We start from the raw sequence: 14,824 nt of genomic DNA on the forward strand, positions 1-14,824 counted from the left end.
ACAGCCCGACAGGATGCTCTCGATTGTGCATCTGTAGAAGTTTGTGAGTCCTTTTGGTGACAAGACGAATTTCTTCAGCCTCCTGAGGTTGAAGAGGCGCTGCTGCGCCTTCTTCACGATGCTGTCTGTGTGGGTGGACCAATTCAGTTTGTCTGTGATGTGTACGCCGAGGAACTTAAAACTTACTACCCTCTCCACTACTGTTCCATCGATGTGGATAGGGGGGTGTTCCCTCTGCTGTTTCCTGAAGTCCACAATCATCTCCTTAGTTTTGTTGACGTTGAGTGTGAGGTTATTTTCCTGACACCACACTCCGAGGGCCCTCACCTCCTCCCTGTAGGCAGTCTCGTCGTTGTTAAACACTGTTGTGTCGTCCGCAAACTTGATGATTGAGTTGGAGGCGTGCGTGGCCACGCAGTCGTGGGTGAACAGGGCGTACAGGAGAGGGCTCAGAACGCACCCTTGTGGGGCCCCAGTGTTGAGGATCAGCGGGGTGGAGATGTTGTTGCTTACCCTCACCACCTGGGGGCGGCCCGTCAGGAAGTCCAGTACCCAGTTGCACAGGGCGGGGTCGAGACCCAGGGTCTCGAGCTTGATGACGAGCTTGGAGGGCACTATGGTGTTAAATGCCGAGCTGTAGTCGATGAACAGCATTCTCACATAGGTATTCCTCTTGTCCAGATGGGCTAGGGCAGTGTGCAGTGTGGTTGAGATTGCATCGTCTGTGGACCCATTTGGGCGGTAAGCAAATTCGAGTGGGTCTAGGGTGTCAGGTAGGGTGGAGGTGATATGGTCCTTGACTAGTCTCTCAAAGCACTTCATGATGACGGAAGTGAGTGCTACGGAGCGGTAGTCGTTTAGCTCAGTTACTTTAGCTTTCTTGGGAACAGGAACAATGGTGGCCCTCTTGAAGCATGTGGGAACAACAGACTGGGATAGGGATTGACCATAGCTCATGGGAGTGAGAGAGTATCTCAACAGCGCAGGTCAGGAGCAAAGGAGAGAGACAATGAATCTAAGACTTTTATAAGCATCTGAGTTAGTCGGATTCAAAATCTGAGTGGTTGACCAATTGCATAACTGTTGAGTTAACTTCCACTCAGACTTCAGATCTACAGGATGATATCACAATAGAACCTCTGCTACCCAGAGGTGTGACATAATGGGGGTTGGTGAGATAATGCAGCATTTCTAAGACAACAAAGAGGCATCCATGCATAGTTGATAAGGATCACTTTGTGGGCTGAGGCCACCCTACATCATCAGTATTTATATTTGGTGGCATACACAGAATTAGATTAGAACCCCAATCAAAAAGAGCTTTATTGCAAATTGTTATTTTCAGTAACACTGTAATCAGTTAATCTTAGCCCTTGTAACAGTTCTAACTCTAGTTCACATATTTAATTTGCAAACTCATCTCTTTAAGCTGCAATATATAACTTTTTGGGCGACCCGACCAAATTCACATAGAAAGGTGAGTTATAGATATGTCGTTCTCATTGAAAGCAAGTCCAGGAAGCGGTAGATCTGCTCTATGTGCGCTATTTCTACGCTTCCCGTTCACCAGCTTCAAAGTGCTGAAAATACAATATATTTGGTTCTGGAAAATATATTTGACAGTGGTTTAGATGGTACAATGATTCTATACATTATGCATTGCTTGTTTTGTCACATACAAATCTATTAGTTTGCCTAATTTCAGTTTAACAATCAGGAAATTGCAGAGAGATTTTTGCATATTGCACCTTTAAAGCTGGGCGTACACTACATGATTTTGGTGCGATTTAGCTGTCCAAAACAAGTTTTTGAGATAGGAGACAAAATCCCAATGTCGTTGCCGACTCGGGGAGCGCGGCCGCCTGAGGGCTACCGAAATCTGAGAGCTACTGATACTGATCCAGTCTTTGAGCCATCCCGATATTTTCAAACGTTTAATTTTATTCGCACAAAATCTGCAATGCTCTTGTAGTGTGAGATGTGCAACGACAAGTTGAGAACAGTAATCAGCAATAGCCAATGAGAGCTTGCCAGAGAAGATGCCAGTGAGATGAAGACGTGTCGCGTTAGTGACGACTACTACTAGTATGCGTTTATACTTACCTTTAACCAAAGTTAGTGTCAAATCATTATAGCTCTGAAGTTCACAGACAATGTAAATCAATTTAAAATGTATTGGCTAGATATTTCAACTTGTATGGCAAGCGTGAATATCTGACTGAAAATGTGTTGAGGCTGCTTTGAACCACAGCTCGTTCTAGTTACGTTAATCTAAACCACATCGTTTTCACGAGACAGCGTGGCAAGTGAAGAATATTGTAGTGTTTGACCCCTACTACCGTCTGTCCCACATAGTTTAGTGTGCATAACATTACGTTGGCAAGGCAAAAAACTAGAGGAAGGACAGTTGTTTAATGTGTGCGGCTCAGCAATGTTGGAAAGTCGTGTAAGGGCACAACACAAAAACATGCTATTCTACTTTTTACACATGATTGATGGTTAAAACTCACATTGTGCTCAACAACTACATCAGAACCACAGCTACCCTGTCTAAAACAGTATTCATTTTCTCAATCAAGTATATTATTTTAATGAAATAAATAAAATATTGGAACAAAATGTCATTGCACATCTCACTATTAATATCCTCACTTTGATGAAGTCCCTCTTTTCGCACCAAATCATCCTAAAGTATGTATATATATGTATATATATATATTATATATATATATATATATATATATATATAAAAAGACTAACTTAAACTTATCGATATACAGTACCAGTCAAAAGTTTGGACACACCAACTCATTCAAGGTTTTTTCTTTATTTGTACTATTTTCTACATTAGTAAAAATAGTACATTAGAAAATAGTAAAAATAAAGAACAACCCTGGAATGAGTAGGTGTGATCAAAAGTAAAAACATCTTAAAATACCCCAGTAAAACTCCATTTACAACTCATTTCATACAGTATTAAATCATTAAAGCCATACTGGCTAGTGAAAGACACAGAAATAAGAACACAATACACATTCATTGAATGAAGGGCCGGCCCTAGCATTTTGGGGACCCTAAGCAAAATGTGTCATGTCACTTATTGGCAGGACCGCCACAGCTTCAATGTCTACATGCAAATGCTAAAAAGCTAAAAACTACAACTCAGTGTAAACAGGCTAATTCAGGCTGTACTCTACCCTCCTCTAAACTCCTATCTGGGTATTAAGGTACAAAATGCCACTCCGCTATAATGTTCTCTACAAAAGGCAAAAAGGTGTGCTCTGCTTCCTGGAGGTCCAGTGCGATGGGGGTAGGGGAGGTAAAGTACTTTCTCAGCAGAGCCTCAGTTGTTATTCTTTAACTCAAACCTGCTGTACACCTGTTTGGACTTCATCTTGTTGTAGTGGTTGACCAGGTCAAGTTTGCTGTGGCCTAAGGTCATGCGTTTCTGGTCCTTCCGGTTTATCATGGGGGGCGGTGGCGGGGGAGTCTGCTCGCTCTCCGGCTCTGTCTGGGAGAGGTCTGGCACCCCAAAGGCTGTGCTGTGAGGAGAAGACCTCCTGAAGATGTAGGTGTCCTTCTCAGTTGGGGGGAGGAAGTCTTTCTTGGTTGGGGGGAGGAAGAGGTCGGTGAGCTTGTTGAGGACGGGGTTGGAGGTAGTCCTCTGCTTGGCAGAGAGTTTGCTGTCCGGCATTGGAGACTCTGTCTTGGGGCTAATGTTGAAGAGGCTTGACTTTTGGTCGTATAAACCAAGAGTCTGAAACTTGGACGTTGTTCCGCCAACTTTTGGTTGGCGGAACTCTGTGGGGATGGACTTGGACCACTCTATCCCGACGGATTGGCCGATCCCAGAGGAAGCGTGCTCTGTAACTGGGCTGTGATTGGTCCCATTGGGGGAGCCTCTTGTGCCTTGGGCAGTCTGATTATGAAGGGAGGGAGTTAGTGCCCCTCCTCTCCTCTCAGGGCTCAGGTGAGAGTTGCTGGTCTCTTTCTTGTCATGACCTTGAGTGACCTTGTAAACCGTATTGGTCATGCCAGGTGCTGCCTTGATGCTGGACATGCTGCAACTGGATTGGCTGCTGGAGTTCTCTGAACTCAGAACCCTCTCCCTATCCCGTGACCTCTCGGGGAAGAAGTCTAACCCCATGTTGGGCGCAGTAACAGGGTAGGGGTAGTAAGGGAGACCCTCCTCATCTGGGTTATGGAAACAGTCAATGATCTGAGAGTCAGCGTACAAGCAGCGGAATTCTCGGTCGAAGCTCTCAGTGATCTGCCCAGAGAAGTGCATCACCATGTTGCTGTGGACCTGCGCTGAGAGCCAGCTGAAACTACAGGAAAGGGAACATGATCGAGAACAATGACATCAACAACAAGTAGTTGTACAGTATGTACACACAAATGTACTCAGTACATAATGGGCTAAATATGCCATACAGCATCCCTACCCAGTAATGTTCTACTTAAAAACAAATGACCTGTAGTGCATAAAAACTTTTTCAACTCACAAATGGTTTGCACACTATTTATAAACCTTCAGAAAAAGATATAAGTACATCCTGTGCAACTGGTAACTAATTCTGGTGAGAAACCAACATATCTTTTGAACAGCTTTAGACGACAAGCAGCAAGCAATATGACAGTTTAGTAACACTTTACTTAGGGCATATAGTCATAAAACATTTGTTTTAAGCATGTCTGAGGCCTTATAAAGTTTTATAAATCAACTTAATGCTGTCTTTCTATGTGGCAATTTCCAACAGGCAAAAATGACTGATAACTCCGATTCATTATAGCATGACACACATTATAACTAGTTCAAAGATACTTATGACAAGTCTTATAATTAGTGATAGGGGAAAAATTGATGGTTACATATCGCAATATTATTTTGGATGATATTATATTGATACTTTGACTCCAAGTATCGATTTGAAAAATATATAAAAAAATATATGTATTTATTTATTTGCTAGGTAGGGTTAGCTTGCGTTAGTCGGCTGTACCTGCGCCACAACTCTGGTGTTTTTCATCCTATAGCTTGTTCTCCATCTTCTTTTTAAATAGTGAGCTAACATGTTTTTCGCACTTTTTTCTTTTTATTTCACCTTTATTTAACCAGGTAGGCCAGTTGAGAACATGTTCTCACAACTGCGACCTGGCCAAGATAAAGCAAAGCAGTACAACACAGAGTTACACATGGAATAAACAAACACAGTCAACACAATAGACAAGTCTATATACAGTGTTTTAAATGAAGTAAGAAAATAAATAGGCTATAGTGGCAAAACAATTTAAATTTAGAAAATAAACACGGGAGTGATAGATGTGCAGAAGATGAATGTGCAAGTAGAGATACTGGGGTGCAAAGGAGCAAAAATAAATAAATAACAATATGGGGATGAGGTAGTTGGGTGGGCTATTTACAGATGGGCTCTACACAGGTGCAATGATCTGTAAGCTGCTCTGACAGCTGATGCTTAAAGTTAAAGTTTTATTTCCATGACTGATCATAAAATGATATTGTCTCTCCGCAGCAGACATATAGTGAGCAATATGTTTGGGACAAATCACAATAACATCTCAGTAATGAATTGCAATAAATATAGAATCGTGAGAACCATGAGAATTGCAATACATATCGTATTGGCACTTAAGTATTGTGATAATATATTGTGAGGTCCCTACTTAGAATGCACTATGACCACATAATACGTTATGCCTGTATAATAATACCCGTGTTATCAACAGTTTCTTAGGGGAAGCATGTTTTCAAAACGACCAAACAAATATGAACAGGCTAACTTTGAATTCAATTTGAATACTTAACCAGAAGAACAACTTGGGTACATAGCATCTCAGTGTTCCTCTGTATGTGAGCAATTGTTTTTGTTTGAAGTACTACTGATTTCCCTTTCGTTGTAAAGCCTGTCATACGGATGTGCTTGATAGTCAAAATAGCTACCACTTCCAAATATAAAAGTGTTTTGTTTGAATTTCAAGATGAACATAAAATGGAACTACAAATATATTTCCAGTAAACTCTACAGGTAAATGCTTTTGCATTGACTGAGGGCTTGGCACATGCGTACAAACCTCATTGTTTGCACACTCACCCCCGAGTTAAACCCTTGTAGACCTCCCTACCCAGTAATGAATCATCATCAGCTGACACTTCTATCTTCCTGTCTGAACATGAAGGCAAAATCTAAACATACAAGCTACATATTGAGACATACACTTTTCTAAGGCCAAGGAAGAAATGTACACATTAATCTCAAGTTCCTCTACACACATTCCTCTAGGCATCATCAAGCCCATAAAACGCCCGAGGGCTCTCAAGAACAAGTTTGTTCAACTGATACTAGTTTTGTTGGCAGTTGACAAAACTGCCAACACATTGCTTTTCAAAATGGAGGGTGTACGAATGTTTTGCATGAGATTAAGTGACAAGAGCAATGAGCAATACAGTGTAGATAATAAGTGCATGTATGCACTTCTTCAATTATTAAAACACACTTACTGGGACTAATTTTATAACCACTTCTATCATGGTCAAGTATTATTTGCTTGTTTCAAATGCTTCCACTTCTATCAATCGTACAAGAAAAGCACTTTACTCCAATTAGGGGAGGGGTGCTATGGTTAGGGGAAAATAAAGGAAAATATATAGATTTTTAAATATATACAGTACCAGTCAAAAGTTTGGACACACCTACTCATTCCAGATCCCCCCCCAAAAATACAAACATTTAAATAAAAGCACCATAGGCCACTAGCTTTGGGAGACATTTAATCGGCATCAAAGATAGAGTTTAACACAGTGGTTATTTAGCTGTTATAACTATTAAATAGCAGAACATTTTATTTTTTTTGCCTCTAGAGTCCCCCTGATGCCGTTGTGATAACGTTTTCCTTATTAAACCATTTATCTGTAAAAACTGCTTACAGACAACCATCAAAGTCTGCTCTCCATCTAATGGGATCACAGCTACCCAGCCTTGCCTGACATGACAAACTCTTGCTGCACAAGGTGACCTTCCTCCTAGAAGACTTATCCCATCCACTCTCCAAAGAGTTTGACCAATTGGCTTCTGGATGCCGGTACAAGGTACCAAGGTTCAACTGAGGGAGAGCACAAAGCACTTAGGAATGGGATGTTTACCTAATGACTCAAATTACAGCTATGTTTGCCTGAGTCACCTTACTAGATAATTCAGAGTGCCACCCAATGTTGGTAGACAATGTCCAAAGCAAGGCTAGCGCTTAGCTGAAGCAGCATACTGTGCAATATAGGAATTCTCAGTTCACGCTTATTATGCTTTAGATTTACTGCAAATTAATAGATAAATAACTGATATGTATTTTCCCAGGAGACATGAGTACAATCCTTACCTGTATGACCCAGCAATGACTTCCTCACAGTCTATAATCATAAACTTTTCCTGGACCTGCCCGGCGAATTTTTTCCCACTTTTAGTGCAGTACGTATCTCCACACACACTGCGGATTCTCATGTTCTGGAAAGGTAATGAAAATGTCAAATTTTGTGGAAATAGTAACACCAATGAGATTAACAATATCTAATGAATCATGATGTATGTTTGCAGGTAATAAATGGTATCAACCCATCTTCCATTTTCACACTGAAAAAGTGTACCAATGCACATTGTATAATGAATGCATGCACATGCGTGCACACACACACACAGAATAAGAGAAAAAGGGAAGCAGAAACACAGCGAGAGAGAGGGGGAGAAAAGAGGGAGCGAAATACAGAGTAGAAATAGTACATTCTATTCAGCAATCCATCAACCCATGCACCCACCACATCCCATACTTACACCCAGGTGAGAGTTCTGGATATCCAGTGCTGCACACATTTCAACAAAGTAGTTGAGATTCTTCTCATCCAGGAGAATGTACACAGGGACCTTGCGTTTGTTCGAGGCCTCCATCAAGTCACACAGCAGATCAACATCTGTGAAGAGGTCCATGACCAACGCTATGACCTGCACACACAGGGAAAAGTTGATAAATACAAACATTTAATTTTCTATTTGGTAATTTTATCTATAGGCCTATAATAATACTTTTTTTTTATCACGTCTGTATTTTGTACCAGCCAAGTATGAACGATAATTAAAACGATCATACAATTTTAGAATCAGAATCACCAAGTACATGTTTGGTATGCAAGACAGCTAGGTGTATTAAAGCAGTGGTTTTCAAACCTCTCATCAGGGACCCCCAGCTGTTCTATGTATTTTATATATTCCAGAGCTAGCACACCTGATTCAACTTGCCAATTGATCATCAAGCCTTTGACTAAGTCAATCAGGCGAGCTAGTTCAGGGCTACAACAAAATTGTGAAATCTCTGGGGGTCCCAGAGGAGAGTTTTTTTTTTTAGAAACATTGTATTAGAGGGTGTGCAGGGGAATGGGAATATACCCTTTTTAGCCTATTGAAAAAAGAGGAATATACCCTTTGATGAGCACAATATAATGCTCTCTTAATGAGGTTTACATATAGGGCATTAAAACACTTTGCTTTTTAAGGCATTATATAGTATTGGTCATAATGCTACATGAATGTAGGGATATATGATTAATACACCTATGGTGTGCATTACAATGCATTATGCAGAGGGTATTCATAGGAGATGTTAACATTTTTATCTAACACAAGTCTACATGGCTTTTTGCCAAGGATAACTAGGCAAGAGCTGCAGGCCTGTATGCCTCTGTACATGCTTTAGTAAAAAGTATTGCTATTGCACTAGGCTATATTTTCTTCAAATGAATATGAGGCACACATTACATATTACAGGCTGAAATGAATGTATGAAATATTGATGACCCTAAGAAAATTATAGCCTGGGCCTATGGATTACTGTATGGGGAGGCCTCTTGCTCCAAAACGAAACCTTAAAGGCTTGTAAATGTTGTCCCCCAATTTCCTTTAAAATACATGGAGGTAAATGAATGTGTTTTAGCGACAACACACAACTTTTCCAGATAAGATTGCAAAATATACAGTACATGGGCATGTTTAGACATGTCAAGTAGTTCAATTGTTTGTATTAAAGCAAAATAAGCCCATAGCCATACCACAGGAGTGGACAGAGGTAGGAAAATAACCCAAGTGCTTTTTGGAGGACCATAGCCATTGGCCGTTACTCTCTCTCTCTCGCTCTGTGTATATATATACACAATTCAATGACTTACCCTTTTTGCTTTATTAATTAACGACCGAATGAGGTCTTTCACATTGTGAGTCTTGTCCCTTTGGAAATAGATCTGTGTTTCTGAGGGTCCGTATCGTTGGGGGTTTTCTGGCCACCCTAGTTCCAGAATAGGTGGCTCTTCGTCGGACATCATTGGGAAATAGGTCCCCGAGGTAAGCTCCGACACCGTATCCCCCTCCCCAATGTCCGCCTCGGTGCCATTTGAGCTGATTTCGGAGCTACAGTTCTTGGCTGCATTCTCCGTAATATAATGAATCTCAAGCGGCGAGAGAAAATTTAATTCCCTTTCCTCTGTCAGAACTCGTCTGTATTCCTTCTCCCCAGACTCCAACAGAGCGTCGGTTGCCAACCTGGCCGCCTCGTTGTGGCTGAGTTCGAGCGTCGAGCCTTGTCGCCATGGGTTCTTCACTTCTTCTAACCTGCTGGCGAGTTTACCAAGCGCTTTGCGCCCAGAGTTCTGTGTCGGCCGGAGCGCGTCGGAGCTCATCATTGTGCCTACGCAGCACTAAGGTAACAGATGGCGGTGTACTCTCCTGCACCACAGTACTCTTACAGGCATATAGCAAATGTAAATCTCTAAAAACTAGTAGTCTCTTTATGAAAACGGCCTGCGCTGAAATGGACTGAACTTCTCTAGTTGCCGATTATGACAGCGACTGTAGGCTATTCCCGCGGGGGCTTTCGTATTGTTGGTCTAATAGTCTGTTCAGAAGCACACCGCCTCTTCCTCACCAGGGTGTAACCATTAGTCCAAAAAGTTGCGTTTTGCAACAAAAACAAGAGTTTCTATTGGACACATTCAGGTAGGTCTCGCCCTCGTTGCGTTTTCTTCCATTTACGAAAAGTTTTGCAACAGAATCGGTGTAATGAATACACCCCTGTATATAGCGGTCGCGGTATCTAACGTCATCTGGCTCCACCTCTCGCTCACATGATATGAAATTGAAAACCTATCCCCAGCGTCTCTTTATGGTAGCCATCATACCGTGCATTTGGAAAGTATTCAGACCCCTTAACCTTTTCCACATTTTGTTACGTTACAGCCTTATTCTAAAACGGATAAATAATAATAATTCCGTAGCAATCTACAGACATTTTTGCAAAATTATTTTAAAAATACCTTATTTACATAACTATTCAGCTCAACATTGAGCTCAGGTGCATCCTTGAGATGTTTCTACAACTTGGAGTCCACCTGTGGTAAATTTAATTGAATGGACATGATTTGGAAAGGCACACAACTGTCTGTATAAGGTCCCATAGTTGACAGTGCATGTCAGTGCAAAAACCAAGCCATGAGGTTTTAGGAATTGTCCGTAGAGCTCAGAGACAGGATTGTGTCGAGGCACAGATCTGGGGAAGGGTATCAAAACATTTCTGCAGCCCTCCACCAATCAGGCCTTTATGTAGAGTGACCAGACAGAAGCCACTCCTCAGTAAAAAGGCATATGACAGCCCACTTGGAGTTTGACAAAAGGCACCTAAAGACTCTCAGACCATGAGAAACAAGACTATCTGGTCTGATGAAACCAAGATTGAACTATTTTGCCTGAATGCCAAGCGTCACATCTGGAGGAAACCTGGCACCACCCCTACAGTGAAGTATGGTGGTGGCAGCATCATGCTGTGGGATGTTTTTCAGTGGCAGGGCCTGGGAGACTAGTCAGGATCGAGGCAAAGATGAATGGAGCAAGTACAGAGAGATCCTTGATGAAAACCTTCTCCAGAGCAGTCAGGACCTCAGACTGGGGGCGAAGGTTCACCTTCCAAAAGTACAAACGACCCTAAGCACACAGCAAAGTCAACACAGGAGTGGCTTCGGGACAAGTCTCTGAATGTCCTTGAGTGGCCCAGCCAGAGCACAAACTTGAACCTGATCTAACATCTCTGGAGAGACCTGAAAATAGTTGTGCAGCAACCTGACAGAGCTTGAGAGGATCTGCAGAGGAGAATGTGAGACACTCCCCAAATACAGGTGTGCCAAGCTTGTAGGGTCATACCCAAGAAGACTTGAGGCTGTAATCGGTCTGAATACTTTGAGGCACTTTGTGTGTCATTCAAAAGTTTGTGCTCCCTTAGAAATGTCCTTGAAAAGCACATATTTTTGTCCATTAAAATACTAAAATACCAGCAAATTGATCAGATACAGTGATCAATACAGTGTAGTAATATTGTGATCAAATTGATCACAATTACAGTGTAGACATTGTTAATGTTGTAAATGACTATTGTAGCTGGAAACGGCAGATTTTTTATGGAATATCTACATAGGCGTTCAGAGGCCCATTTTCAGCAACCATCACTCCTTTGTTTCAATGGCACGTTGTGTTAGCTAATCCAAGTTTATCATTTAAAAAAAGGCAAATAATCATTAGAAAACCCTTTTGCAATTATGTTAACACAGCTGGCTCTAACCAGAATAAAAAGAGGAGTGGGAGGACCCGATGCACAGCTGAGCAAGAGGACAAGTACATCAGTGTGTCTAGTTTAAGAAACAGACACCTCACAAGTCCTCAACCAGTCTCAATGTCAACAGTGAAGAGGCAACTCTGGGATGCTGGCCTTCTAGGCAGAATTCCTCTGTCCAGTGTCTGTGTTCTTTTGGCCATCTTAATCTTTTATTTTTATTGGCCAGTCTGAGAAATGGCTTTTTCTTTGCAACTCTGCCTAGAAGGCCAGCATTCCAGTCGCCTCTTCACTGTTAACATTGAGACTGTTGTTTTGCGGGTCCTATTTTTAGGAAAAGGGTTTTCTAATGATCAATTAGCCTTTTAAAATGATAAAACTTGGATTAGCTATCATAATGTGCCATTGGAACACAGGAATGATTGTTGCCGATAATGGGCCTCTGTACGCCTGTAGATATTCCATAAAATAAATAAAAATCTGCTGTTTCTAGCTACAATAGTCATTTACAACATTAACAATGTCTACACTGTATTTCTGATCAATTTAAACGTTATTTTACATGGACAAAAAATGTGCTTTTCTTTCAAAAACAAGGACATTTCTAAGTGACCCCAAACATTTGAACAGTAGTGTGTATATATATGTGACATTGGTGGTATTGCGTTTCAGGGAGGCCTTTATGCCTGCTACGTTAGATTAAGGGCTCTACACAGTAATGTTCCACCTCAATTCGGCTGAGAGCTCTCTCAATTCCACCCCTCCCCGTGAGTGGGATGAAGTTATTAAGTGACAATCTAGGATTAGCACTCCATTGTTTGTTTTTTGTTGTAGTCTGCATACAACAAATTAATGCATGGCTGCAACTTCTCCTAATACGCTGTTACAAACCTATACCTGATGTCACCTTTCTATTTTATTACATAGGTTATAATTAGGCAATGTAGGCCTATTATACATTGTTTATAGGCCCACCCAATTTTGTATGTAATAGATAAATGGGTCTCAAGCAGTGGCAAAGATATGGCTTCTGAGTTGTGTGTCCACCTAAATTTGACAAACGGGTCCACAAGACAAGACTATCTGGTAGTAATTTACCTCTATTTTCAACCTGGTCTCAGAGCATTTAATATTATTCTGGATGTATTCATTTGTGGATGCCATCACTCATTTCGTATGATATGTTATTATTTACAATTCGTATTATATGGTACGAATTTGCAAAACGTATGATACATTATGAATTCTAGTTAGCCAGCTATCTAACGTTAGCCACCTAACATTAGCTAGACTAGGGGTTAGGAGTCATGTTCAAGGGTTATGGTTAGGGGATGTTTTAGCTAAGGGTAAAGTTAGGGGAAGGGTTAAGGTCAGGAGAAGGATTAGGCAACATGCTAAGTAGTTGCAAAGTAGGTAAAAAGTATTAAGTAGTTGAAAATGTGCTAATTAGCTAAAATGCTAAAGTTGACCCTACTTTTGACTTATATAACCATACCATACTAATTTGAGTGTCTCGGATTTACCTTTGTTACATCTAGTATTTTGCCTTCTAGCAATGTAAGCATTTAGATCTAATAGGCTTGCTTGATCAGGCACTCATATCATACCAGCTTGGCTATGGCTGCACTGCCACTGACTGAATAGTAAATATAGGAACTAGGGAAGAGTGCATGACATTGTAGAAGTTAATTTACATGTCATCTTGCACATAAAAGGCCACAAGGCAAATTATATTTAAAAAAGCATCCACACTCAAATTAAAAGTCCTCAACAGGAAGGAAATCAGTAGCCTACATCTCAGCATCTGAGGCGCAGATATTTGTCTTTTGTTTTGTATTTCCTTTATCTTTCAGGTCAAATTGATTGATACAAAATAATGATTGAATTTTCCACAATGTGGAGGTTCTATTTCAAAAGAAGGATATTTAAAAATTAAACTGACCAGCAGTTAATACTTTTGATCACATTCACTGAAGAGATCCTTACTGGGGTAAGGCAGATGTAGGCCCACCCATGGTGGAATCTTTCTTCCCACAAAAACTCAAAACTAGTAATTGAAGGCACAGGATGGGGTACTCCATTGTGAAGTGATGCGGCAGGATGTAGAGGTAATCAATACCCATGCTTGTAGTTACTATTTCATGTTAAGCAATATTATACCTGGTTGATATCATACATACAATGCCTGACATCAAGCCCTTATCTACAATAACTTATCTCCGAATCAACTAATCGTCTGTCACTGAAGTGTTAACAGTACAAGTAGGGTTATTCTTGTTGATCACATTCATATATGCTGATCTAAAAGCTGTCAAAACAGCTCAGATGTGTTCTTTCTCTAACCACCCATTATCATGAGACCGGAATTGTCATCAGTTTGCACTACGATCACCACTGCAACTACAGTGTGTTCCTTACAAAACTAACAAATCAGGTTTAACCAGATTCTTTCAACTGAGGTGCCCATAGAAGTAATGGTGACAGCTCATCGTGATACAACAGCAAACACTTGTGTTGTGAATAGCACATTATTTTAACATATAGGAATAATGAATGTTTAAAAAAAATAAAAAATTGACGCACATCCACAATAATAACAGGAGCTGGACAAAAGTAAGGTCCAATAAACAGAAAAATATTATGTTCGCTCACTGCTTTGCTGCTCCCATTACTTTTGGGACCAGCAAAATAGTAAACAGATATTCCCTTTTTAGATATGGGTTCTCAATTTCTTTTCAACGGATCATTTTGAAATCACAATCAATAATAAATACACAGCAGGATTATCTTGCTGAGTTTGAGTGGACATATACAGTGGGGCAAAAAAGTATTTAGTCAGCCACCAATTGTGCAAGTTCTCCCACTTAAAAAGATGAGAGAGGCCTGTAATTTTCACCATAGGTACACTTCAACTATGACAGACAAAATGAGAAAAAAATCCAGAAAATCACATTGTAGGATTTTTAATGAATGTATTTGCAAATTATGGTGGAAAGTAAGTATTTGGTCAATAACAAAAGTTTCTCAATACTTTGTGATATACCCTTTGTTGGTAATGACAGAGATCAAATGTTTTCTGTAAGTCTTCACAAGGTTATCACACACTGTTGCTGGTATTTTGGCCCATTCCTCCATGCAGATATCCTCTAGAGCAGTGATGTTTTGGGGCTGT

At 40.7% G+C, this 14,824-nt stretch overlaps 1 protein-coding gene across 1 annotated transcript; it reads right to left on the minus strand.

Moving 5' to 3' along the window:
- Positions 1-1,303: 1,303 nt before the first annotated feature.
- Positions 1,304-10,101, minus strand: fam83c (family with sequence similarity 83 member C). The gene is made up of 4 exons (XM_020482804.2): positions 9,227-10,101; positions 7,842-8,009; positions 7,393-7,517; positions 1,304-4,328 (listed from the first exon to the last, which is right to left on the minus strand). The coding sequence occupies exons 1-4, from the start codon at positions 9,734-9,736 to the stop codon at positions 3,344-3,346; spliced, it is 1,788 nt and encodes a 595-aa protein (XP_020338393.1). The 5' UTR covers positions 9,737-10,101; the 3' UTR covers positions 1,304-3,343.
- Positions 10,102-14,824: the final 4,723 nt, after the last annotated feature.

Source organism: Oncorhynchus kisutch, linkage group LG5, assembly GCF_002021735.2.
Source record: "Oncorhynchus kisutch isolate 150728-3 linkage group LG5, Okis_V2, whole genome shotgun sequence".
Lineage (NCBI taxonomy): Eukaryota > Metazoa > Chordata > Actinopteri > Salmoniformes > Salmonidae > Oncorhynchus > Oncorhynchus kisutch.

Excerpts from the sequence above, each read along its gene's own strand:
- fam83c (XM_020482804.2), bottom strand. The coding sequence starts at position 9,736 with ATGATGAGCTCCGACGCGCTCCGGCCGACACAGAACTCTGGGCGCAAA. Across the intron at positions 8,010-9,226 it reads TAATTAATAAAGCAAAAAGG|GTCATAGCGTTGGTCATGGA; the intron begins GTAAGTCATTGA and ends CTGTGTGTGCAG. Across the intron at positions 4,329-7,392 it reads GTCATTGCTGGGTCATACAG|TTTCAGCTGGCTCTCAGCGC; the intron begins GTAAGGATTGTA and ends CCTTTCCTGTAG.